The sequence below is a fragment of the Plectropomus leopardus genome, chromosome 12, assembly GCF_026936395.1.
Source record: "Plectropomus leopardus strain MGB_pleo_1.0 chromosome 12, ASM2693639v1, whole genome shotgun sequence".
Classification (NCBI taxonomy): Eukaryota; Metazoa; Chordata; class Actinopteri; order Perciformes; family Serranidae; genus Plectropomus; species Plectropomus leopardus.
The window spans coordinates 27,351,724-27,379,685 of NC_142187.1; the positions used below are offsets into that span (position 1 = coordinate 27,351,724).

General features: G+C 39.7%; 1 protein-coding gene across 4 annotated transcripts in view; it reads right to left on the minus strand.

Annotated features, from left to right (window-relative positions):
- The window catches only part of pde1cb (phosphodiesterase 1C, calmodulin-dependent b), a 123,927-nt gene that overhangs the window by 60,611 nt on the left and 35,354 nt on the right, over nucleotides 1-27,962 (minus strand). Inside the window, exons 1-2 of one of the 4 annotated variants that reach the window (XM_042497250.2) lie at nucleotides 18,296-18,867; nucleotides 11,544-11,570 (exon numbers count right to left, since the gene is read on the minus strand). The exons of the other annotated variants lie outside the window; for them this stretch is intronic. Of the exons in view, the coding sequence (XP_042353184.2) occupies nucleotides 11,544-11,570; nucleotides 18,296-18,396 (128 nt within the window). The 5' untranslated portion in view covers nucleotides 18,397-18,867. Of the gene's footprint in view, nucleotides 1-11,543; nucleotides 11,571-18,295; nucleotides 18,868-27,962 lie in introns of those variants that run through there. 4 annotated transcript variants of the gene reach the window in all.

Here is a 27,962-nt window from a genome sequence, read left to right on the forward strand (position 1 = left end):
CACACACACACACACACACACACACACACGTACAGATGGCTGCCGGGCATCACACATGAGTACAAACATTCAGCATCTAAAAAACTACAGGATGCACACAGCCCTTTTTTTCCACATTCTCACAGTGTGACCAAATGTTTATCTCTTTGAAATACACAAACGGACGCAAAGGAATAGTTACCAACTGTATCTCTCCGTCTTCGTGGGGTAATACCCTTTGGACAAACAGTCAGCAGGGACCAGGGCAGAGGTGGGGTGGAGCAATAGGGGGGATGGAGGAAGGGTAGATATAAACAACCAGATTAAGGAGACAATCTGCACATAAATCTGCAATATTATCTGCTTCAGGCGGCGAGAAGGGGAAGCCTTGGGATCTAGGTTGACACCAAGAAAGCCTGTGACGTTTCTGTTTTCATCCAAGCCTCAACTTTGGATAAAAGCCTATCATTTAGGTCTTTGTAATCAATCTTCAGAACAGCAATACACTTAGCTCAATAATGTCCTCATGAGGTGGGCAAAGAGGGAGAAATAATCAGCGTAGAAGCCCTTTGCTGCAGAGCGAAAATGCAGCACTTGTTCATACAGTCACTTAAGATACGCAACGGGCGAAAAAATCCCTTCCAAATGATTTGCCATCATTGTGTGCAGCTTTTGGGGGGTATTGTTTGGCCTGAATGGGAAATCCATCACACAAGCAGCTGTTTGTCCATACATGTCGTCTTAACTAGATGCATGTGTGCAGGTATTGTATGTCAGAGAATGTGTATCCTCTGGGTTTTTAGTTTGTGCATGTGAGCTAATGCTCAAACTAAAAGCCTGTTTCTCAGCACCTGTGTGGTTTAGAAAACTGTGAATCATGCTAACTGAGGCAGTTACCTCCGAAAAGAAAAGAGCACCTGATGTGGAGTGGCGTAGAAGGAAAAGGGAAAAGATCGGTTGAGAAGAATGTAATTAGCCTCAGCTTGGAGATTCATTTGAGCTGGGCAATTACCCCTCTAATCATCAGGTAGTAGGAGAGAGGAGGGGATGGGGTGAAGAGAGGAGGAAGGAAAGGAAAAGAGATTTGAAGGAGAAAAGAAACAGCAATAAAGGCAGAATTATTAGTATATCTGTGCTGTAAACCACAGCAAGAACATTAAACATAAAATCACATTTTTCCTCCCAAATATTCAAGTGTAGGTGTTTGACAAGAATTAAACATCCAAAAACAATAGAGGTACTGCTAAATTCTGCATAAAATGTGCACTCAAATGGTGAAAGACACTCCAAAAACCAGCCACAAGTTTTCACCACAACTCGAAAACATGAAAATGCTAAAAACAAATATGCTGTTCAACTGCTATTCAAATTGCAACTTCAGGCCAGCTCCAAAACAGAGGAAACCTCCATAGACGCCCATATATGACTTTTTAAATTCTTAGCAAATTGGTGTGATTACTTTTAAAAAACATTGGGAAAAAGAAAATGCTGGCTGTCTACCAATAGTGTCTTTGGCTTCCTAGTCAAATCCACTCCTTGCTCCTCAACAGCTCAAGCCTCTGGCCCAGATATGGTCACGCTTGGCTCCAAAAAGCCCAGATGATGAAGGCCAAAACGTTGCACTTGAAGCTTCAAAATGATAATCCACAAACAAATGGCGACGTCACAGTAGCTACGTCCATTATTCATACAGTTCATGTTTTTTCCTCCTTTCTTCTCAAAAAGATTCCAGCCACAAGAGCACTGTTTCCAAAGTAAATTTGTCCGAATGAAAATGCAAGAACAACAGTGAAGCGCTGTCAAGAACATTAAGTGCCTATCCAACAGGCAGTGATACAACCCAATCATACAAAGATGCCAATCAAAAGCTATTACTGGAAGGCTGCCTGGCTATAATGGTGCATTGTAGTGCATTCTGACACTTCTGTTCCTTAAGATCAGGAAAGATAACTGTAAATTTATGTGTAATTATGTAAAAATTCCAGTAAGCAAGGCTAAAGTTGGCACAATGTTGGCCACATCTGTCATTACATAAAATGTCACCACATAAATGAGATAACAGCACGCAATCTGACATAACAAAATAAGTTTTCCCCGCCCACTCATCAACACTGAAAACTCCACTGCAAATTACATATTATTATTTCATTATTATTTCACTTTAAATTTATATTTGTTCTAGACTGTCTTTTGTTTTTCTGCATGTCTCACCAGCGAGGCTGCATTGTTTGTCTCTAAGGTTTAGCTTATGATTGCAGCTTTGGGTAGTACTGCAGCCCGAGACAAATATCCCTCAGGGAACAATAAAGTTTATCTTGATCTTGATATTTTGCAGAATAGAGATCATGTGATAATATCAGCCCCGTGCAAATTGGCATCTCGAGGATTTAGAGTTGCATTGTTGTTTTACTGTCAGGGTATTTGTTGTCTCCGTTGTTTTTTTATGGCTCTATCCCAGTCAAGAATTATGGAAGCTGTGTTGGCAATTATAATTGAAAGTTTGGACAGAATTGTCAAAACAACAACAATGTTAGACTTCCACCCTGCATTTAACACCCGAATCCCCACAACAGAACACCAATGCACTGCTCTGATAAAGGCGACTATATTAAAATAGGTGTTACCACTGACCTTACTACAATGACCGATACACAATAAATGCTCTTGCCATTGCCATTACACAGAGCCTTGACATCATATCAGGCGGATAGAGTCAGTAAACTCAAGTAAAATACAGTATTATCCCATGAAAATGCGGGGGGATAATTTCTAAAATTACGAGATCCCCTGGTAATGCTAGTCCTGGGTAAACAGGGCTTATGACTACAATTACTACAGTGTAACTCATAACAATTACACCACTGGCAAGAATTTTCTTTTCCCCATCAATCAGTTCTGGTGTGCATCATCTTTAATTTTTAATTCATTATCTGGGCACATCATCATCTTGCTGCTGTAATTTCTGGTCCTTATTGCTCAAGAGACGATTGTTTGTTTTATAAGATGTGATTGTATTTGTTCCATAGCCAGCTACTCCAAAAGCGAAACCAATAAGAGTATTGCATTGTTGCCCCCAAATGAATCATCTCCAATAAATAGCCCAATAGCTGAGGTGACAAATGGCCTCGAACCACAGAAAAAAAAAAAAGAGACAGAGAGGCTTGGGTAATGGCATCTAATGGGTTCTTCTTGAGAGGCAGCCAAAGCCTGGAAGATTTGCTCCCTGATTACTGACATTAACCAAAGAGTTCAATTTCCCCCCTGTGACTCTCAGCCTTACGATTTCTGTCCTCCTCTACATTGCTCTTTTTTGTTTCCCCTTCTGTCAGTGTGGTGATTTTTTTCATTCACTGTTTCCTCTGTTTGTATTTATACCCAAATGTTATTGTATACTACATGGACAAAGAGCTAGCTGTTTACCTAATAATGTATTTCTTTTTTTTCAGTCATTTTACTCCAGAGTACTGTAAGGAAAGATCTACAAATTCGCTTTTTCTTTTTTTGTTGATTATTAATAATTTCGTCCAATTTTTAACTATGAGTGGTGTTTTTTCCAAATCCAGCCAGGAGTTTTGAAATTCTGAGGTCATTACACATGCGCCCCCTCCCCCAACCCATCCCTGACCATCAATCCAACACAAAAGAAAAAAATTGTATTTATTTAAATTTCTGTCAATTAAACATTGAGTTACTGTTAATTTTTTCCCTTTTTTCCCCAAACTAAAGGCTGGTAATTAGTTGTTTATATTTTCCATTTTCAAGTTTGAGTCTCTGTAAGTGGAATTTTCTTCTCTCACTGCCTCCAGAAAAGAAAATAACAATTACCCTCTATCTTGAAAATTTTATACAACGGAAAAAAGCTATCTGCCTCCTACCTGGTACTTCATCAAATGTCAGGTTCTATTTCAGTCAGTGAGGGAGAATACTAGAACATATTCTTATATTCATATATTCATATATTTTTCGTAGATAAGAAAAATTACAAAATTGGAATTTAAAAAGTTTTGTTGCAAATCTATTGTAAATTTTTACCGTAAATGCAGCCAAGTACAGATGTAGAGCTGCAGATTTGGGACTAACTCAAGATTTGACTTGGATTGAAAACTGGATTTTTAAAAATACTTGACTTACAAATAATAATAATAATAATTTCATGCAAATGCATTGAAGGAACTAAGTCTCACCTTCCATCAGAACACCATTTATGTTTGATGACATGTGACTAAAATCTGACTTGCCCTTTATGAAATGCTTTGTCAAAACGAGTTGATTTAGACTTTTCACAGTTGAATTGAGACTTGAATTTGCCCGAAAAAGACTCAAAAAACAGCTCTGCAATAGACACCACAGGGTTATGTGCAGAAAAACTGAAAAGTGACAAGATTGGAAAAAGTGGACTCATCCAATAGAGACACTGCCTCTGAATCTCAATACTTGTGTCCTGCACAAACACATACACCCTACAAAGACTGACAGTCAATTTACAAAAGAATTGCGTAGACTTGCAAAGCTTTTACAGCCACTTAACCAGCACAAGACAAAAAGAAACTGTCTCTCAAAGCACCTGCAAAGAGTAAAAGCACCGCTAACTGCACTGTCAAGTAAACACTGTTTCAGTGCTCCTGTGCTATTTGCATGTATATAAATTAGTTTATATGCATACATTTGGCGCAAAATTAGCCCCTTTCTATGCAAATGAATCCTATTGCAAAAACAGTTCAATTCACACAATTAAATTATCAGCATCGTCGAAGAGTGAGGGGTAACTGTAACAGTAACTCTTCTTTTACTTTATAAAAATACCAACATTACTGTCAGTCCGGGGTAGTAAATCCCAACTACAGTTTCTCTCTTTTACTTTTAAATATCTTGCTTGACGTTTTGAGGAATACCTTTGCATCTCTTTGGTAAGGACTTGTAGCTCATGGTCAGAAAATTTTGCTTTTCTTTCTCTCTCTGCCGTTGTTCTGCGTCTTGGCGCAATGGCAACATTTCTACTTTGCCATTAGGATCAGTGCAATCAGACAAAAGAAAAAGGTAAATAACACTCAGCTGAAAAACTTAATCTGTCTATTTGCATTTTAATCTCTAAAGTGAATCGGACCTTGAGAAGAGGCAGATAGCATTTCCAGGTGCTGTGCAATTTATGGCGCGATCATCGGACGCAATCCACTCTTTGTGAATTCGCCCTTGAGTGCCTGAAGACTGGAGCAGAGCAGAGTAGAGCAAGCTGTAGATGCCTGAGCAGCCTTAGTCATTACTGGCACTGAAAACATGTACTGTAGGCCTGCAAAGCTTCCAAGGCTGCAATCAAACAAACACAGCAGCCCTGAGAGAGAAAAAGGAGACACAAAAACTCTCACAGAAACACACACACTCTCAACAGTGCTGGCAACTGGGTGGACTAACATAAGGCCATTTAAGGCTGGAGGTTTGCCTGGATCAGATGGCAAAACACTTAAAGCCTTTAAAAGCTGGCCTACAAGGAGTGACCACTGTAGCATATTTACAGGCTTCAGTAAAAGCCTTTTTCATTCAGAGCAGTATTCAAGCGCCTGTCAGAGAATACAAAGAGACACACAAACTTCTGCTTGTTGCTTTTGTTGTTGAACAATCAGTGTAAGTGGTGGTGCAGGAGTGATCAATGCCTTTTTATAAACATAAGAGAAGGTACTTTTTTTCTTGGCAAGTATATTAAATCAAATGTCTCCCAGGCCAATTCAGAAGCACACGATTTAGCAGAGATTTGTCAAAGACAAACAACAAATTTTGAATCGACTGTCCTCAAACCCATCCCTTGGTCAATTGGCCAATCACAGATTAGCAACTATAATTAGACATGGCAAGTTTGTTAAGCTTTTGATTTCTCCAAATTCTTACGTGACTGTAGCAGGTTTGAAGGACAGTGTCTTTTCTTAGCCTTTCCACAAACAAAAATAAAATCATAAGGTGTAAGAAATGGATTGGATGGATTAAACAATGTGGTTCTCTAACTTAAGCTGCACACATTAGCATGTCTGTCTAGCTAACTAGCTTAGCACCTAAATGTTAAACCCATTTTCATGACAAACTTGTTAAATACTGCCGCTCTGTTAGTGCCTTTGGCCTACAAGCGTGATGCCAAAAACCACCTTCCACGTCCAAATGCAACACACAAAGACACGTCAGATGATAACGCGGCTGGACAGAACAGGTGGTGCTGTTATCATGTGTGGATGTGTGTGTGTGTTTCTGCACCTTACCATGTGCCTCTTTTGCCTAAACCTAACCATGAGTGACTGTGGTGCCTAATCCCAACCATCATGACAGTCTGTCTGGTTGTGTAAACACAGGGACTGCCCTGCTTCATCCCACCATACGTGCATTTGTTGGCATCACGGTAACGGCATCTGGGAGCGTAAAAAGCCGACACACAAAGATACCTAAAACAGCATACACAGACGCAGAAGGTCACTGACAGAACGGCACCATGTGATGAGTTCGGAGTGAGAATGTGTTGAAATGTTACCTCCAAATCAATGAGTTAATATGTCATTAGCAGACTGCATTATTACCAAAAGCCATTCCCGTTACGCATCCACTGTAGGTTATATCAGTGACTTCATCCTATTTTTTAAATGGCTTTGAACTCCAACAACTCCTGCTAAACTGTTACTGGAAATAACCAAACATTTTCCAAACATATCCTCAGTTTGTCCTTATCATCAAAGCTTTTTCTCTTGTATCGGTGCAGTCCCTTTTAAACCAAGAACAATAAAGCATAAGCCCAACCTTGGTCTTGCTTGTGCAAGTTTGTAGGTTAAGCATTCAAACAAGATTATGTTTCAATGAAAAACTAGTCTTATATATATTTAGTGAGCTTACTGACATTTTTTTGTTTGTTTTTTTCTTATTGTACTTACGATACGGCTAACTAGCCGTGCTGTTTGTTTACTTCCATGTCTTCTACATGGATCTTAAAGTGGTGAGAATGTGGAATATTTCTTAGAACATGCAGTTTTAGCCTCAAGCTTTTCGCCTAATATATCGTCACCCTAGAATTATAAGGTTCTATCTGCAATCGGAGCAGTTTAGAGATACCGAGCTTCAAAGTTATGCATTCCAAATTGCAAAAATGATATCAAACTTTTAAGTTAAAAAATGCATAGAACTTTAAAAAAAAAACACCTCACATAATGTTCATAAAATGTCACAGAATAAGAATATGTGAATAAGACAATTGTGATAGAAATGTCAAATAGAACCTTGTAATTCTAAGGTGACAATATGTAGCCATCAGTCACATAACCTTCTTCAAGCTCTGTGTAGGCAGTTTTATTCATGCATCATTGGGCAAAAATCCCATAAGAAACTTTGAGCATAATGTTATTCAAGTAGACCTAGGGAACACTAGACTTCTGTGGCTCCTCATGGCTCTATATTTAAATCTAGCCTGTGAAGGGGAGACTTTGGCCAACCACAAGTCATTTCAGAAAGAGGGGGTTTCTATTGGCTGTTCTACAAATGTTGATGTGCCTGTTTCCTTACAGTGTGAGCTCCATATTAACTCCAACAGCTTTACGGACCATCACAAAGGGATAGGGCTTAGCGAATAGTGAATATATAAAGCTGATGTTAGCCCGACTAGCTACAGCTGATAAAAATCTGCCCGTCATTTCAGAATCCAAAGTTCAAGGCTTTAATAGCCTGCTTTTGTCTACATCTGTTTAAAATGTAGGACATGGGGTTTCAAAATTTTGACACCTTTATCAATGTAAAATGAATATATGCTGTGTGAGAATGGAAAGTTTGTCAGACATAGCAACAGTAACTAAGAGGGGCGGGGCTTAGCAAACTGTAAACTGTTGAAAGAGCACAATAGTGACCATGTGATAACCAAAATAGAAACAGGCAAGCTGTTTCCAAACCCACATGAAACACACAAACAAAAGGCGTAAACAGGCCTTCTTTCCTTTCTTTACAGCCTTTTCTCCATCTCTCTTAACTCCCCTTCCACACAAACACTCCTCTCTACCATCCCTCCATCCCTTTATCTGTGAGGAGGGCTATCTCTCCCTCCATCTGCATGTGTGAGGGGTTGTACCGGTGTGTCAGTAATGACAATGTCCCAGTGTTCCTCTCTGCCAATTAGCCTGGCCGTAATTACACAGACACATATGGAGCTGTCAATCACTCGGCTCCTCCACACAGGAACTCACCCACCCATCGGAGAGAGCGAGAGAGACAGAGAATGAGAGAAAAAGAGAGAGAGAGCGAGAGTTTCCAACAGCTAGCTCTATACCACTGCAAACGACCACACACTGTGCCAATAAGTAGCACAAGGAGAGTTCGGTTCAATTACTCCAACTGTGCGGCAATCCCACAGTTCACAAGAAAATGCCATGAAACAGCATTAGAGTGGCACTATGGCAACCCATTTTTGATTTGAGCTTCATGTGTGAAGCAATTAAAAGTTTATATTGAGTCAATATAAAAAGTGAAATGTTGTTTTTTGTAGAAATACACTGACTTTAGAGTTAGTTAGTCCAAGTTACTGTTGTTTTAAAATTATTTTAAAAAATGTTGAAATATATATTAATAATAACCAAAACTTACATACTACATACGATATTATGTTTATATACTATATATATACACACACACACTGTCCATGTCACCCTTGAAAAAAAGGATATTCTATATCATTCATGTCCAAAAAAAATCCCACAACAGAGACAAAAATCAACAGTGTATTAATCCTACCATGCCTCTGCGTCATAGAGCTTAATAGTCATCCAAAATCAATAAAAAAAAACAACATCGATGAGCCACACTGTTGTGACATAAGACATGTTCCTTCATTACTATGAACCTGGGCACTGCTGTTTTGAGTCAGTCCGACACACACTGTTCTGCTGCTGTAAATACGCACTAGAGCAACAAATGTGTATCAATCCACATCTTAAAATAGTCCTTGACAAATGCACTATTATATACTTAATGGCTATACTATATATACTACTCCTGTTATTGTAATGTTTGTGTTATATAAAAACTGCAGTGACTGCTGATTTGGGAAATTCCTGAGCTGAACGATATATTTGTGACATGTGTTTGAGGATTTATATCTTCCAAATGCCCAAATGCGTAGATGGTTTCAGTCTATTCCCAATCTGTTCTATATGTTGAATGTATATGTTGTTGTGTATGTAGCAACCTGTGCGGCTGAAAAGTTAAGCCTAAGTATCAAAAACTGCAGTTCACCTAATGGCCACTTGAGGCAGGTTCCAAAACAGAGTCAATTCCCATACACACCTATGTTAAAAAGTAACATTACAGCAGAAATAAGCATGTTTAAAGGCTGGTTCCAATAATGGTTTTGGTCTCTATAGCTAATTTCAACATACATAACTGTACAGGTTTTTATAGCTCACCTCTTTGTATTTTATGAAGGTCCAAAGTTACGCATATTTAAAGGCGCCTAAGCGACAGGTTATCTATGAGGCGTCGCTACAGTCTGAGTCAGATCCACCTCTCACTGCAGCGCTCCAACCTCTCCTCCAAATATGGTCACCTCTGGTTTAAAAAAAACAACTTGTGGTTTTAAGACAGCAGTCCACAAACCAATGGGTGACATCACTGTAGCTACATCCATTATTTATACAGTCCATGGACTTATCTCAGTTTTTGTTATAGGCTTACCAACAGTATATGAAAGCATTATATCTTTTATTTGAAATTCCATAAATGGTATCCTTTCTTTGCCTCTAAATGTAATAAAAGAAGTGGCACTTGAATTCAAGTGAATTTTAAAGAAAGCATTTTGGGTCAAATGCATTATTTTTCTCTTGTATTAGAAACTAAGACTTGAGACAGAGAGAAAGTAGATAAGATACAAAAGGTGAAGGTTTTTCATTACTCAGCTGTCAAGTGTGTATGAATATAAAAGCTTAAAGCTAGGAGGCTTAATCACCAAAGCACCTGGCCAGTTTTAGTTCAAGATCAGACTATAGACAACTTACCGGAATAAAAGTATAATCACTTTGTGGTTATATGCCTCTGCACACCAGTTAAGTTGTACTTACAGATTACATCTATGTCTGTAAAAACATGGAAACTTCACACACATCCTCCCCCCGCCAGCACAAAAGATCTATACATCAGCTTCTAGGTGACCACCGAAAATCAGTATCCCCGATTCAGTATCTGACCAAATGTCTCCCCTTCTATGTCTCAGATATGATGATGAGTAATGGCCAGAAAATGTTTTTTAGGAACATTCTACTGTCATGGTGAAGCTGAATTTTTTGGATATAAAATGTCATCACTTCACAATGTTATACTATAAGACATCCTTTAAAATGTTGTCCTGATTAGTGTATGGATTTTGAGTTATGGCCAAAAACATGTTTTATGAGGTCACAGAGATCTTGACTTTCGACCACCTAAATCTAATCACGTCATTGTTGTGTCTAAGTGGATGTTTTTGCCAAGTTTGAAGAAATTCCCTCAAGGTATCTGTAGCATACTCACGAGAATTCCCATGAATGCAAGGTCATATGGACTTACGACCACCAAATTCTAATCAGTTCATCATAGAGTCGAAGTGCACGTTTGTGCCAAATCCATTCATGGATGTACGGAAGGATGGACCGACAACCCTGAGAACATAATCCCTCCAGCCACGGCTATCGCCAGCGTGTAGGCATGAAAATTTCCCAGATGGGATGGGACTTTTACAATTTCACAAGGTCTCTTGTTTCCTCTAAAGCCATACAATATGTCAGATGAAATGAATAATGAAGGACACTGATTGCGTGTATCGGATCAATACAGAAAAATCAGTGAAAAATGATGCTTAAATCTACATTACCCAGTCATCCAGAGTCATTAATGAATCCCTGCTCTCGTGCTTGTAAATAAATGCATGCAAGGCCCAGTTAACAGACGGCCTGATTTCCCCTGGGCATCTCCAACAGAACTAAACAAATGAGAGTTTCATAATAACGACGACAACGTGCATGGCACTCCAGTTATTCGTCAAGCTTTCAAGTTCTGCGAGTTGTCTATGGTTCTCAAACAACTGCATCCCCATAATTTCTATCCATTAGGGTGCCAGTTATCTGCTAATGACGATGAGTTGACACTTGAATCAACATATTAGAGAACGCGCAAGCGAAAGAAAGAGTTTTAATGAATGCAAACAAGTGTGACAAATCATGTTTGAATATTTCAGCTAAGATCTGTGACCCTCAGGAATGACGATAGATGAAAAGAGGGGATAATAATGATAATAATCAAAAGAATAACATTTTTTATTCAAAATATACTTTCATAACAGAGTTACAAAGTGCTTTGCAAGACAACCAACGCTGAATAATGAATGAGCAAAGACAAAAACAAGTAGGAGTAGGTCCAGGATGAGGTCTAAGAGAGTGGGAGAAGCAGAGGGAGGAAATTCATAAATCAGAGAGGAGAGGAGGAGGAGAAAGAGGAGGAGATGGGAAGAATAGGAGGGCAGGATGAGGGCAGAGGAGGAGGAGGAGGAGGAGGAGGAGGTCCAGAGTCCCAGCAGCAAGTCTTACCTCTGGGACGTCTTCTTGTACTTGCGCCTGACAAAGAACACAAACATGAGGACAGTGAGACATCGATTGAAATGTTACTCTTGTGATCTATGTTGGATTTATTTCTCAGCAGACATTGGGCCTCATGCAAGAACCATTCGTACCATCAGATTTACTCTCAGTACGTGTGATTGATTTCAGAGAATCTGTCACATTTAATAAAATGTTCTCATTCTTAAAATATTCTCAGGTTTGAATGTAATTCACTATGGGTTGTATGAGTCGTGCAGACAGTCTTTAATCACAAGGCAGCCCATTCTCATTCCCAACTTGTCAAATAGTGCCGCTCCATCGGTGCTTTAGGCACGAGTCAGAATGCCAAAAGGTACCTTTTCGTGTGCACAGGGAACACCCCCAGATGGCGTCAGCTGAGAGCACAGCAGGACAGAACCTGTCGTGGTGTTAATATATGCTGGTGGATGACCAGACGGCAACTGCAGCATCTGCCAATACGCACAGGGACGGTGCCAATTGAGAATCTGGCCGGATGGGACCTGTCACGTGCGCATGAAATATGTCACGACAGCATCAGGCTGCAACGCTTCTGGTAATGATGTAATAGAGGCAGCGTGAGGATGCTTATGGGGCAGGCACGAAGCAAAGTGGGTGGGTCCAACAAACCCAGGCTTCGTTGCGGGAGTCCGGTGTTCACTTCCTGTTCGAATGTGATGTTTTTTTCTACACTTCACCATTTCCCTCCTTCCCTTAACCCAAATGACCCGTGACTTTGTTGGCTAAAACAAACCATCCGCACTGTTGTTGCATAAACACAACCACTTGCCACATTGCGGCAGCAGCATCCAGGAGCATAAACAACAAAGCAGAGGGATACCGAGCTCATAATATGTAGACGCGGAATTTGCAACATCTGACAGGTTGGGAGGAGAACAGGGAACAAAAACACTAGTTTGACTTAAAGGTGGATTCTACGATAGAAAAATGTTTATTTAAACTCAAGATTTAAACAAATACGCATGTCCTGCCAATGCTCTTTTAGAAGGTCCAATAATATCTGTAATGATTTTAACATTTTATTACTATCATGGTGTAGCTCTATTTCTCGTGGGCAAGGACATGGAAGAAGGAGAGTAGCCGCTATAGTTTAGTGTAGCACCAGTCAATAGAGACCAACGTGTCCACCTAAATCTAACTTCATTTTCAAATGCTGCCATTGTTGTTATTACTCCTCATTGTTTTTTAAGCAATATTTGACAACTGCATTAGTTCCGCCCACAGCACTGATTGGTTAATCGTAGTCCCCCCTCAGCCATCATTGGTTATTCCTTAATGTCAACTGAACAATTGCTCAATGACAGACGGTTCAGTCAACTCGGTGGAGTGGGTAGATTTCCAAGTTCTGAACCACAGACTGTATTCAAAGATGGACAAAATGATAGCTCCCAAAAAGTGAAGCCAAAACCATCTCTATTGCTCCCTGGTGGCTGGGTGCGGTACAGGTCATAAACCCTGCCACTTCCAATGTAAGTGTATGCGATATGGGCCAAACTAACTCAAAGTACTCACAAAGATGGTTTCTATCATTTTAAGTAGTTCTCATCACACTGATGTTTGTTCATGTGTTCATTTTCTAATAAATTTGGCTTTAATTAGTTATTTGATGATATAAAAAGGTGGTATGGCTTCTTGATTGACAGCTCTGTGTGCTCGTGATTAGTTGGGAACTCCAACACTGTGGAGATCCCTACAGTGCAGACTTCAGATGACATCAACAATACAAGATGGCAGCGGCTGGATATTTTGGCCTAATTTGTGCACAGTAGGAGTAAGTGGAGGCACGTAGTCCATCTTTGCACACAGTCGATGCTCTGAAGTGTCTTGTTTTTAAATCGCAGACTGCGCCTTTAATAATCACAGTGCTTGAGTTAAAATATAAAACTAAAATAAATAATAAAACTAAAATGAATTTAATGAGAAATCAATATTCTGTTTACCACATCATCATCTGGGCTTGGCAATTTACTGAGAGGTTTGAGAAGTTTTCACATCTCCAGGATTTTATTAAAAACTGTTTATTTTTTGCAAGTTAACTTTGCAGTGTAATAGCTTTAGAAAGAAATATCTGCGCTCAACAGCTACCTCATGGTCTTTATGATATCATGCTCTATTGCACCAGATGGCAAAGCATCACCTGCTGTATGATATTCTCTTGTTCTGTCACTTCGCTGTGACAACCTTTTAGCTAAGTCCTGGACCAGTTAGCTTTTTTTTAAATATCTAACTTCATGTTCAAGCATTAAGTCTTTATTTCTGTCACAATTCAGTGTTGTCCCATTGACGCTTTGTTGGCAGCTTGATATTTTTTGGTAGTTTTGGGTCTAGTTGTAGAACTGCTGAAACTACTAAAAGTTTTTTATTTTTTGCCCGCTGATTACCAACAGCAGAACTTTAAGCTCTGTGTTACATTTTGTTAACTATTTTCTTAATATCTTGAACTTGCCCACAATTGGAGTAGAACAGGCGGCCTTTTTAGGTATTGATTATGCAACCAAATCTCATGAATGCACTCCTACTCATGCACAGGTGGCCTTCAGTGAGTAAAAATAAGTGGAAAGTTTGGTGAATCTGACTCTGAACAATTGTCTAGCAAACTTCACAAAAAAAGAGGTTTGAGGTAAGAAGAAAAAAATGTTCTTGTATGAGAGCCAATGTGCTTCTAACCACAGACATTATCCCAAAAACATAAAAATACACAACCAGGAGAATGTTACTGGACTGAATGTGTAGATTTATAGCAAGTATATGTAAATAAGTAAAGTTCCTTAGATTGCACAGGTTGCTTTCTTTTCCTTCCTTTTTGGGATTAAATAAATCCCAGCAGTTATATCATGCTTATATAAAAAGAATGCAAATGTTCACAATCACTTTTGTAGAGTTTAAGAGAGGCATAATGATATGCACAGACAAATGTATACACACACACACAAACCTCGCCAACCTTTTGACATCCTACTTACTTTACTACACATGCACACATACACACACCAGGAACCTACACAGTTGCATTAAAACACACCTACTTCCACTTACCCTAACATTTGGCCTAAAACCCACCCACAACTCTATGAAGAGATAACAGCATGGTTCTAAAAGCTGTATTCTCTCTCTCTCTCTCTCTCACACACACACACACATACACACACTTGAAGCACTCATAATTGTGAAGTGGAGGGGAGGCTGGACCCACTGTCGTTCCACAACAGACATGGATTTAAATTCCAGTCAGGCAGAATTCTCAGCACTTAGCTTGATTTGTTTCTCAATCATTTTCTGTATCAATCTTTCCTGAAGCTCAGTGTAAAACTGCAAGCTAAGGAAGTTATTCCCTGTAAAGAAATGCTAAGAGCTCCCTTAAGGCTAGAGGGGTAAAAGGATTAAATCAATCACTTGGGGTCCATCAAGCAATTAAAATAAAAAAGACATGAAGCGTCGCAGTCAGATGGCTGTCTAAGTGTGTGGGGAGTTTCAAACCAAGTAAATGGCCCCTTTTATACAGAGATTGTGCTATAGGGCCTCTACTAAATCCCTTCTTTATGCCTCCTTTGCATTTTTACACAGAGCCAAACAACTCTGGAATCATGGTGCTACAGTATATAATTTTAGACAGCATCCTGGCATCATGAAACCAAGAGTTGTGACAGGCGTGACGTTAAACACAACAGCGTCAACCTCGACATAGATTTATTCTAAACAAAAACAATGCCATAACATGGCAATACCATCATTTATATCTTTTATATGGCAGCTAATCTAATCCTCTGTTTGGAGGGCAAGGAGCTCCGCAATCTCATTGTTTTCCCAATTTGCAGATATTTACAACAGCTGTTCTTCTTTGAGTTATCTACTAACTGCTGCAGTGGATCTCAATCTTAACACATCGTCAAAATGTCACGTCCTGCCAGCTGTCCAGTTAATACAGATATCATTTCCATGCTGTTACTACCTCCTATGGTGGCTTGGAGGTGAGACAACTCCATTCCCCCATTCCCTGATCGTACCTTATACACAGAATGGCGAGGCGCCAAAACCGCACAATGTTCCTTGAACAGGCATTGTAAAAGGGGCTAATTAGACAGAAAAGAGAAAGGATGTGGATTAAAAAGCAAATAAGATGCAGTTAAATAAGGATAAATAACAAAACAGAAAGGTCAGGGAGAAACAGAGGCATGGACATTTCCTATTCTACTCGCTTCTTCTAGCCTTTAGTCCACCTTGTGCCCCAGCCCCCTTCACTGAGCCTGCTTTACGACCAAATGTGTGTGTCAACAACACAGCGCTTCTTCTAATTAGAAGGCTTTAATGCAATGTCCTCGGCATAATGAGGATGTGGGTTGAAAGGGGTCATGGAAATTCCAGGAATTATTGTGATCATAAAGGTCACACAGAAGAAATATTTAACCCTGTTAAAGGGTCTTTTGAAATAGCTGCTGAAGGCTAAAAGCAGCTTGTTGTTCTTGGATTATTATATTATATTTTAGTGAGTGCCTCACAAATCAGATGTCATCTGGCCACCTTGATCCTCCTTGGACCAAATCTAAGTTGCCCTTCCCTTAAGGGAGCTCTCTGTGATGAACTGTTGATCAAGTGATTAAATAATTCATTGATTTCCATTAATCAGTGGGTGACAGAGAGGTTGGGTGTGTCGCAGTGATCTAATTTATCAATGGAAATCCATTGCAATCCATTCACCAATGCAAAAACATAAAAGGGCCATTTGTCAAAGGGATGTAATAAAACACAACACACTCTTCATGCCTTGATCAGTGCATGTCACCAGGCTTTAGACTGCGTCACTCAAGGTTGAGCAAAGGGAGAACTGTCCAAAGCAAATGCTCTCTCCCCCTCTCTCCCTCTCTCTCTATGTCTATTCATGGATGATTGGTGTACTCTGTGGAGTAAACTGTGCCAGAGAGAGTGCTGTGATAGCCATCCAGCACACACACACACACACACACACACACACACACACACACACACACAGACATACAAATCATACAGCTGCCAAACAAATCTCAGAGGATAAGCTGGCAGCACATACAGTAAATGTCACCAAGCTGCTGAACACACATCCAATCTATATGATCCCTGCAAGCACATGCACAGTCAACCTTTCCCAATCACACTCACACGCACACACACACACACACACTTATACACAGCATACTGTCGATCCCTCCCTATTAACACACACAACATACACTGTGAAGCGTCAACATCTGTGGGGGCTGCCTGTCAGTTGGAGCTCCCTCTCTTCTGACGGAGGCTCTTTGTGAGATTAAAGGCTAATGTGATCTCTGACACGCAACAGGAGCCCTCAGAGCACCCAGCAGACTGAAGCGTAGTTGTGATGAAAAAAAAAAAAGTCTGGGCCCCCGTTACATTCATCTGACTCACTATCCATCAAATATCCAAAAAAACAGATGGTTATGATAGGGGGGTTGTGACAGTGACCAAGTGGATGAGACAATGAAGTCATCCGAGGAAACTGAATGTGGCAGAGGACGATGGTGGGGGGACCCGCGTATTGGGCTCCTGACACGAGAGACAGAGAAACAATGACTAATCATGGAACAATGGAAACAGCATGACAAGAGAATAACTAAAAATAAAATAGAGTGATGTGAGGAAGGCTGATAGATGAACAGCAGCCTCATGAAATGGTTCATTCACTCGTCTGTGGTGCAGGAGGAAACTGCATTTCATTCAGACCTCCAGCAAAAACATGAAAGATTTTTTTTTTCTTTTTTCTATACACAACCCTCCTAGCAACAATGTCATCTCATCCTCCCTGCTCAGTAAGAAGGAGGAGAACTGGAAATGGGAAAGAAAAAATCACACTTCAACTTGCATATAAGGTGCGTGGGGCTCCTTTCTTTTCCTTGGGGCAAAAGGTCACAGGGGTGTTGATTGGTTGGTGGATGTGAGAAAGTAATATTGTAGTACTGAAGGTTAAAAAAAAGACAGAAATGAGAAATGTGTGGCTGGAGGAGGCTTTTGAACTATTTGAAAAGAAATAGTCTGGGGGCATAAGAGGCAAAAGAATAGAACAAATAAGGGAGCAAACTAAGAAAAATTACAAAATGGATTCATACCTCAACCAAAAATATGCATATTCAAGTCTATTTGCATCATATTTTTTACATGCACAACAGGTGTTAAAATGGCATCTAGCAGGCACTACAATTTTCTTGTCTCTGAGAGTAAAAAATTATTTCAATTTACTTCAAATAAACATGCAGTTAACACTTCGACTCTGATGCACTTTCCTCTTTTTTCTTAATGTCCTATAAACTAAACAAACCATTCAACATAAATCAAAGGAAGGAGCTCAGACCTGCTTGGTTTTAGTTATTTCAGCCTCTTTCTCTGCATGTTTTTAGGTTTCTTCTTTACTTTTATCAATCAGTCTTTCTTTTTCTCATACACTGACACCCATGATGCAATATGCACATGCTGTAAACAAAATCGTTGTGGGTAGAGGATTTTTATAACACCCAATCTTTTTCCCGTTTCCTTCCTGTATGTTCATATCAGATTTTAGCTGTGATTAAGCTATTACACATGAATTATTACAGATAAATTCACATGTAAATATTAAAAGCTTAGTTCCAGTACATATGTCACTCACACAGGGGCACACACACAGATGATTTCACACACACTTGTTGAAAACAGTAAAAAGTGAATATACTTACAGTCCACGGAGCCTGAGCCAAATCTTTTCAATCTGTTCCGGCTGCAGGTACTTCAGGGCCGTGCTTTCAAACTCCTCGATCTCTTTGGTGGGAGACTCCATGTCAGAGTGTCAAAGAGAGTTCCGGATGTGCCAACAACAAAAACAAAAAAAAAAGTTAAATCCCTCTTAAGTGTGAGTGGTGAGGAAGACGCAGCGCCGAGAGGAGAGAGGTTGCAAAGTGGTGGAACCCCAGTAGATTTCCTCTTTCTTCATTCACAATTGCACCCACAACTGCGACAAACCGGCCATCATCCTTCCTTTTTTTCTCTTTTCTCCCTTGTTTATGTGAGAGAAAGTGTGTGTGACTGAAACTCAGCAACACTCAGTGCAGTGCTCAAGCAGCTGTGACAGTCGTGAAACAGCCCAACTGTACCTCTTTCTTTCTTTCTCCCTCTCTCTCCTCTCTATCTCTCTCTCTCTCTCATTCGTTCACTTCTCTCCTGTGTGAGCACAGGGGTCCTGGAGCCGTGCCATGCTCTCCCAGCAACAACGGGATGCAGACGGCAGGGCAGAGCAATCCGGGATTAACGCTTACTGCCGGGCTCTCCACACAAGAGGGAGGGGAGGAGAAACACCACCAGTCAAAGAGAGGGAGGAGTCTGGCTGATAATGAGAAACCATGTTCTGGTTCATCCACTTGAAAAAAAAAAAAAACGTAGGGAGTGAGGGAGGAAAACAAGTGGAGACTGAGAGAAACAGGAGGGAAAGACCTTTAGGAGAAGACATGACGAAAGTGTGAGTGCCCTGAATTACTGTGATATTTTAAATCTATTCCCATCAGCCAGCAACGACACAGATTTTACTTCTCTCGTTTTACCCTCCGATTTATAGGCACTTTTACACACGTGCTTATTTCATCGGGAATATCATAAAGCAAATACAGACTTCATCTGCAGTGAAGATTAACATCCAAAGTGATGAAAACATTTGCTGCAAATGCGTCAGCTTTAGATCTGCAATGTATTCATCTGAAAATGCAGATAATACACTTGCAGTACAACATATTAAATGTCATGCCAGAGAGGATTAAATGCGTGCAGACAGTGCATTGACACTGATTTGACTGAGATTACGCTGATCCATCGAGCGCATTCAGGACCATCCCATATTCAATCCCCCCCCCAGATATAATATTATTTTCTGTCTCTTTTTCTTCCTCTCTCCAACATACACACAATACACTACAGCATGTCCTCTACATTTTAATAGACGAAAATGTCCTTTCTGCTTCATTTGGCCAGATAATGTAGCAATTCCGAGGCCAGTATCAAATTTAAGACTGTTTTATTATCTCTGCAGCCACATAAGCCATAACGACGCACCAGTTCCTGCATATAATATGTGATATATTCCATCCACTATGAAAGCTGCAACAGTAATAGCATACTGAATACAGAAGGTGCTGTGTAATGCAGTTTCTGCTTTTTCCTAGTCTGGGCAATTTCTTCTATAATGTTCTCTTTTAACGTCTCTTTTTTGTTATAATTAACTTAAACCTTAAAAGCACTTTGAATTGCCATAAACAGGTGCCATACAACAAAGTCAAATATTTGATTATTAAATGTTGAAAGGAATTTCATCAATTCCGGTTCCCTGTCACTCTACCATACAAGAGACATTACATTGCTATAAAGTGTATACCAGATATTGCAGAAATATATCGCAGGGTTTCCCACACATTCATTGATTTGTGGCGGACCCGCCACGTTTCAGACATGTGAAGCCAGACACTGATTCTATATTTTTGGAGCTTGATAGATCACTAATAGCTCTATTGGAAAATATATAGCATTTGGTTAATGATTGCACAAAACTCTCGGAGCACAGAGCGTAGTCTCGAATTAGGATAGGGAGCAAAACAACATAATCGAGACATGCATATTCATCTCTCCTCTTTCTGCAGGTCTAATTTAACCACACGAATCTCAGACCAACGTACTATTTGGCAACAGCCTCTTTCCCTCACTCTGAGGCAGGGCAATTGCCCTGCTCCTACTCATTCTCTTTTGCAGATTTTAAGGTAAAGATCTATGAGTTTTCTTCACAGCAAAATGCAGTTAAGTTAAGGACAGGTGATTTGGCAGTTGCCTAGCAACAATTAATAAAAAGACGCAGCAAGCTGCAAAATGCGCTCTGTCTGATTGGGGCCCCGGGCTGCTTAAATGCGTTCTGATCGGGGCCTTCTCATTTTTTTCTGCAAGTCTAAAACTTAGAAGGATGACTCAGCCCAGACCCCCCCCCCCTTTCTTTGAGCCCCCTACGATACTCTTAGGTCTTTCAATTACTTGATGCAGGATGCAGGGATAATGCTGGGGCGCCACCTCAAAGAAGCTCCTGCTTTCATCTGCCGAGATGGGTCCTTGGTGAGGAGGGAGGAGAGAGGTCTGCTGAGTGCCATGAAGCCGGCTGATGTTCTCTTCAAAGGCGCACTTATCTACGTCTCTTCTCAGTCTATCTTTGGCTTTGAGTTTCTCTCCCTGGCTGCTTTTCTTCAATCCACTTTTCATTGCTGTGTTTTCCTCCCTATATGTGGAGATATGCCGGCCCCCAGGAGATCTCAAGCCACAGGCAGAGTCGACAGGTCAACTTGAGGGGAACCAACAACAGAAGCTTCACCTTTCACTATTTGCTGTTCACAGGTTTACACCCCAGGGGCCTGATGCACCGTGTCATCTGTATATGAAAATGTGACACTGAACAAGGTCAAGTCAGGTGAGAAAGTTTCTGTCAAAAGCACTGCAGAAGACTGAGAAGGTCAGTTTAAACTGCACTGCACTCAGAATCAAGTGTTTATGCAGAAATAGAAAGAAATGCACCGTAAGTGCTGGCTGAAGAAGAAGTAGTTAGAAGTTTACTGAAACTGACTCTTGATTGGAAGGCTGCAAGATCAGATGGTACAGTCTGGATGTGGGAAGAGAATACGAAATGTGCTCTCCTTTCTAAAGACAGATTTTGCAATCACCAACACCTCCGCACAAGAACATCTATATTGGATGATTCAGGATGGCAACTTTTTTGTTAGTTTGTTTCACGTCCAATGCAAAACTTTTTAAATTCTCACTGTCTACTATATCTGCAAATGGCAACTGCTTAATGGCTAACTTTAGTGCCAGATTATGGTTATGGCAAACAAATTATGGTTAACTAATAGTTAATGTACAAGTATGCTTCAAATGAAGTAGTTGTCCGATAGTTGAACAGCATCTGAAATACTATTCCCAAAGCATTTCCAACATCAGAATTGGGAGTGGAGGCAGCCTAATAATACAAATAAATACTTCACAAACTAACACTCACCCACACAAGGTGTAGAGGTGAGAAAACGATTCAATACATCTTTTTCCGTATAAAAATAAGTGCAGCATAATTGCCTCGAGAGAGAGATGGTTGGGCTGCCCTGTAGCTCACCTGGTAGAGCTGGCGCCCCATGTAATGGCTTAGTCCTTTTCGCAGCAGCCAGGTATTCTATTCCAATATGCTGCCCTGTGCTGCATGTCATCCCCGCCCCCCGTCCATTTCACGCTTAACCTATCCTATCAATAAAGCGCACAAGAAGTAATCTTACGAAAAAAAGATAGATTGTCCGAAAATATGGACCATTTTACGACCTTTCCCCTGTCTATAATCACTGGCTTTTCACCCTGACTAAAAGCGTAGTCGTTCAGACGATTAGCAAACGGTTGGTAAACTCTACATTTTGTCGTGGATGTGTTCTTCTAGGTCTCCTCTCAGACGTTTTTGTGGCTCCCATGAGAGCAGGGCAGGCTGGACTCTTCATGGGATCTTTTTTTCCTCAGCAGCAGTTTGTGGAGTTTGAGTCGCAGATTGGATAATTGAGCAGTCATTTGCAATCACAGCTGATCTGATCAGATCTGATCGATGGATGAGAGGAGCAAGCTGCTTTAGAGAAGAGGGAATGCAAATGTTTAGACTCAGTGCAGTCAACAGTTTGGTTTCAGTTTCACAGATGTTCTGCTGCTCCATCTGTGCCCAGAGTAGGTCTCTGCTCCGAGAGTGTGGCGCAATGAATTATCGAAAAGCATACATACATCCAAATAGCGTTACTAATGAACAGTCCAGCTCCAGAAATATAAAATCAATATGTGGCGGTAAATGTTTTAACTGTGGCCAACCATCACAAATAAATGAATGTGTGGGAAACCCTGCGCTCCCATCACTCATTGCTTCTGATTTGGATCTCAGATTTTGATTATCACAGAACAACAAGCTTGAATATAATTATTATTATTATTAAGGGTAAAAGGGGAAATATTCACAGCATCACACGTTACAAGAGAAAGGGTTCTCTGTAGCATAAAATAGCAGGATCAAGAATGCAGTCTTGTTGAGAGAGATGTGGCCCCGAGCCTTTGCAGCCAAGGAATCTCAGAGAGTACTTTAATTACATTGCCAATTGATGAATGAAGAACCGTGTGGACTGTGGAAATGAGGGTTGTTTGGACCATTGGATGCTGAGAGGGACACTGCAACAATGTAAAGCTTGTGATGAAATATTAGAAATACATGGAGGTCTTTTGCTGGGTGTTTATTTCTATATAAAATGTTGTTGCTGAGAAATCTTTGTGTAATTTGTGATCTGAGGGACATATTTTAAAAGGTACAGGTCCACGCATTTGTGCCAGTCATATCTTCTATTTTGAGTTGTGATTCTTCTAATTGTTTCTATTTTAATTGTTTTTTTCTCCTGTTGTAATGTTTGAGTTGCATCATCTTTTATATTTTGGTTCTTTTAATCTTTTATCCTCTGTAAAGTACTTTGTAACCCAGGTGCTTAATGAAATTTTACTTTCTTACAAAGCATGAATATTTCGTCACATTGTTACATGCTCAAAACAAGTTCAAAGGATGAGAAGCAAATGAAGCAGAACGGGAATAAAAGCCGTACCTTAGGAGGGCTACACAATAACACTATATGTCTGAATGAGTCATCCCATGTTCCCAACATTTTATTCAATTTCAAGACAGATTAACCGACACAAGAGCCAAAACTGATTGTGCCCCTTCACATAATGATCATCAAAATATGTCTCTGATTAATTAATATCACAACAACTGCTCACAAAGAGACCTAATAAATCAAGCCTTGGGAGAATGAATTATTCGTGTGACTATGACAGAGGGACTTGCTGGATATTACACTGTGCTATGGTATTCTTGTCACTGCGCTCAGGCTCCCTCAAAGCTCACACATCGAAATCAAGACATTAACAGGCCCGGCCATTTGGAGGTACATGAAAAATTCAAATCTCATTTAAATTTCCAGGCAAGTCGATAAGGATATCGATGCATCAAAATAGCAATCGCCTTTGCGGTAATGACCACATTTTGGTGAACATCATCTATCACAAAATACAGTATGGTTTCCCATCTATACTTAATTTCTCCTGTATTGGATCTGGTGGAGATGGAAGGATGGGTGGGAGAAATTGAGGGCACCCGGCCATAAAGCTATATTTATTTGCAGAGTGATGGAGATGGAAAAATATCCCAGAGAAAAAACTTCCTATTACTTCATTCCCAAGAGAGATTCCTATAGGTCAAAGGTGATGCATACAACTGCTCAACTGAGGACTAAGGAAATGGAGGAAAGCAATCAGACTAATAATAGAAATAAAATGTGACGTGAACACAAGGAATTAGGTATTAAATGTAAACAGTATTGCTATTCACTTTTTTGTGGCAGTAGAGATTTTTTGGCGACACTAGCAGTATGGCTCTATTAATGGTCTGTCAGTCAGGCCACCACTGATTTACATTGAATTACATTGAATGGATTGTAATGAAAATTGGTAAAAACGTTCATAGTGCCGAAAGAATAATTCTACTATCATTGGTGATCCGCTGACTAATTTTTAGCTCCACCAGCAGGTCAAAGTTTTGACTGCCGCTCGGTGAATCGTAACACCTCATCATGATGATTGCCTCCTATTTCATCCAATGTTACCGTCAGGTCAAATTTCCAATATGTGACCATGTTAGCATACTGATGTTTAACATTTAGCTCAAAGCACTGCTGCATACAAGTACTGGTGCAACCTCACACACACTAGCATTGCTGTAGACTCCTGAAGCCTGTTTACACCTGGTATTTAATGTCATGAGTGACCCGATAACAAGTGGACAGTTTTGAATATCTGTTCACACCTGGCATTGGAATGCATCTCTACATGCAGCCCTACTGAATACTTTTAATTGGATCTCATTTACTTCCTCTATATACATAAAAAGTTATTATTTCCATTTGCCCGTGCACACACACCCTCACAGTGACAAGGCCAACAGTTAACATCACAAAGCTAACATTACCTAGCAGTTATAAAAGAGTTTAACGATCGAGTCAAGCAGTTTTGGTGTCCGTGTGAGTTTCTTGGAACCATTCAATAACTGCTGCTGCTTTCTTGGCACGTGCTTACCAAGCAGACATTAAACTGACTGTTGGTTTCAGGGACAGCTCTTCAACACTGCCTCTTACTTGTGCAACACCAGCAACAGAAAGTTTACTTATCTAGCTGGACGTCAGCTGAGGAGCAGGTCTTTCATGTGGCGCAGGACACATTAGCATGCACAATTCTGAAATGTGACCACCAGACCACCACCGAATCGGGTCTGTGTTTTCAAAACACACATTGGAGATGCATTTAGTCCACTTTACCCATGTTTATTAGTATCAGGTTTGGACAGGGCCATAGCCTTGTTGACATGACAGCAACCTCACAGAAGCCTAATGTGCTAATGGCTCACTAAGTGTGTATTTATGACTAACATGTTAGCAAACAAGTACTTGCATTGCTACTACTTCAGCAGGCACGGAGCAACATTAGTATCTCATTAGAGTTATGTATCTAACCAGCTGATAATTATTACATCATTTAATTTGCTTTTTAGTTCTGGTTTGGTCCACAAATTATGTCACTATGGTTTATTAGATGCTTAAAAGTATTCACTAGTAACTGGTTTACTTACACTTTCATTCACACTGTACAGTACAGTATGCTGTCTATTTCAGGAGGGGTTAACTGAACTTAACTTAACTTAGTGAGAGCCATTGGGAGGCAACTGTGTAGTCTAAATACAGACGGGATAACCCAAACAAGAGCTAAAAGCAGCTTACAGATTTAAATAGCTCCAATGCTAGGTGTTGCATTTCACTGAGATTGGATTTATCAGAATCCCTCTCACAAAAGATTATTTTTAGTCATTTTCGATATCGTTTTAGACTGTGTATCCTTTTAGATCGATTTTTAGATATTTATAGTTAATTATTAATTGATTTATTACCAATTCATCCTACAGTTTATGGTCTTTGAATGTTTTAAAGTTTTTGATTGACAGTATTTTTCTCTCTTGTGTCTATCTCTGTGTATATTTATCTGGGTGTAGTGCTGCTGCATTAAATTGCCCTTACAGAGATAAATAAGCAGTAATGCATTGAATTTATTCTCAAAAACATCACTTAGTTGAGCTTTACTTTTAATTCTACTGTCAAGTGTGTCTGACTCCAAGCAGTGTAAAAAAATCCCAAGCCATAAAGAACAATGTTATCTTAAAAATACAGTGAAATTGGATAATTAAGTCCAATGAGGTCACAATCCAAATTAAGACAATCACCTTGTAAGCAATGTCTTCAAAAGCTATTTTTAAAAACCTGTTTGTGGATACAAGTGCTCATTTCTACACGTTTAATCTCATTCTACTTTGTGGCCATAAAAAAATTATGGGCACCATAAAATCGTCCAGGAAAGATGTTGATTTGTTGTCCAAGAGTTCACTTCAGGGTCAAGGCTCAGGAAATGCCACACTCACTGTAACTCACACAGCTCACAGTGACAAATATCACAGCAAATTTATGCTGCGCAGACAAAACACTCTGCTGCCCCCCTAATTGCCTCAAGCCTGTAAATGCTCTGATCCTATTACTATGTTAACCCGACAATAAGATGTGTGCGAGGCCTACTAGAGGGGACATTTCAACTAATGGGTGATTGATTTGCAGTTCACATATTGTATTTAAAGGCCATGGTGTGGGCAAAGTGAATACACTATTATTGAGTGGGGTCATGAGGTAAGAGTGAGGGCAGATTCCATTAATGCATTTCAGCCTCTTTGTGAATGCATTTAAAGAAAATGGACTGATTATATGACTGCAGACGTCAATGCATACATACATCTTAAAGGGACAGTTGACTCTGTAAACAAATTACATATTTTTCCTCTTACCTGAAGTACTATTAATCAATCGTGATTGTTTTGGTGTGAGTTGCCATGTTGGAGATATCGGCCGTAGAGATTTCTGCCTTCTCTCCATTATAATAGAACTAGATGGCACTCTGCTTGTGGTGCTCAAGGTGCCAAAAATACATTTTAAAACTCAACAGCAATGCTTTTCAGAAAGCATAAGCTTGTTACCCAAGAGAATCCACAGACCTTGTTTTGAGCAGTTTTAAACTGGAACCATTTTTTGGAAACCATATTATCGCACAGAAGAGAGGCTTGAGTTTGTGACAGCGCAAGATGTTAACATTAATGGCATGCTCCTCGGCTGAGCTGTAACATTATATGGCTCAGTGATGCTAGGTGAGCTAACAGCACATTTCCCTCTGCACAGTGATTTGGTTGGTGGATATAGTTCAAGAGAAAGACAAATATTCCCTGCATGAAATTGCTCACACAATTGTTGTGGACTCTGTTGTGGATAACCGATCAACAGGGTCATGATTTCTGCAAAGAGACATTGCTGTTTTGTTGTTTTTCAAATGTGTTTTAAATGTGTTTGTTTGTTTTCTGGCACTTTGAGCACCACTAGCTAAGAGCCTCTTAGTTCCTTTATATTCAAGACAAGGCAGGCATCTCTATGGCTGATATCCTCAACTCACACCAAAACAGTCCTGATAAATAGGCACTACAGGTAAAAGGAAATCCTTCCTGCCCATAGACACTGCCTGTATACATTATAGGATTAATGCTCATCTTGAATTATCTTGTACAATACACATCTTTGCTCTACCATGAACTTTTGCACATCCTGCACAAAACTATACAGCTCTTTCTGAAACAGTCAAATTGTACTTATTTGTTATACCATAGTAGTTTTTTAAAGTATCTTTATTTCATTTCTATATTGTAATTTCTATATTATATATTTATGTATTTAGATGTTGCTTAACCCCAATTTTATTCCTTGTATAATGTTTGTCTCAGTGTTTATTGTATGTTTAATGTAGGGACCAAAAAAGCAAAGCAAATTCTTTGTAAGTGAAAGCCATATTGGCAATAAATCCTTTCTGATTCTATTTTTGTTGTTTTTGTTGTTTGTTTTTGTTGTTTTTCTAAAATGAGCTATGTTTCCTTTCACTTTTACACTTAAATAAAGTAAGTGCTTAATTAAACCAAGACCCCCAAGAGCCTCTCTGGATCTATACCTAAATCAATAACCCAAAAAAGTATTTTTATTAGTGAAAGGTTGTAGGCTGCACACAAGGGAATAAATATATTGATCAAAGCAAAGGTTGGAAGCTTCTCTATGACCCTGAACAACATTAATACACTGTATGTAGAAGTAATACAAGTTCATACATTGGGGAAGTCTGAACTTTGGGTGTCATAGG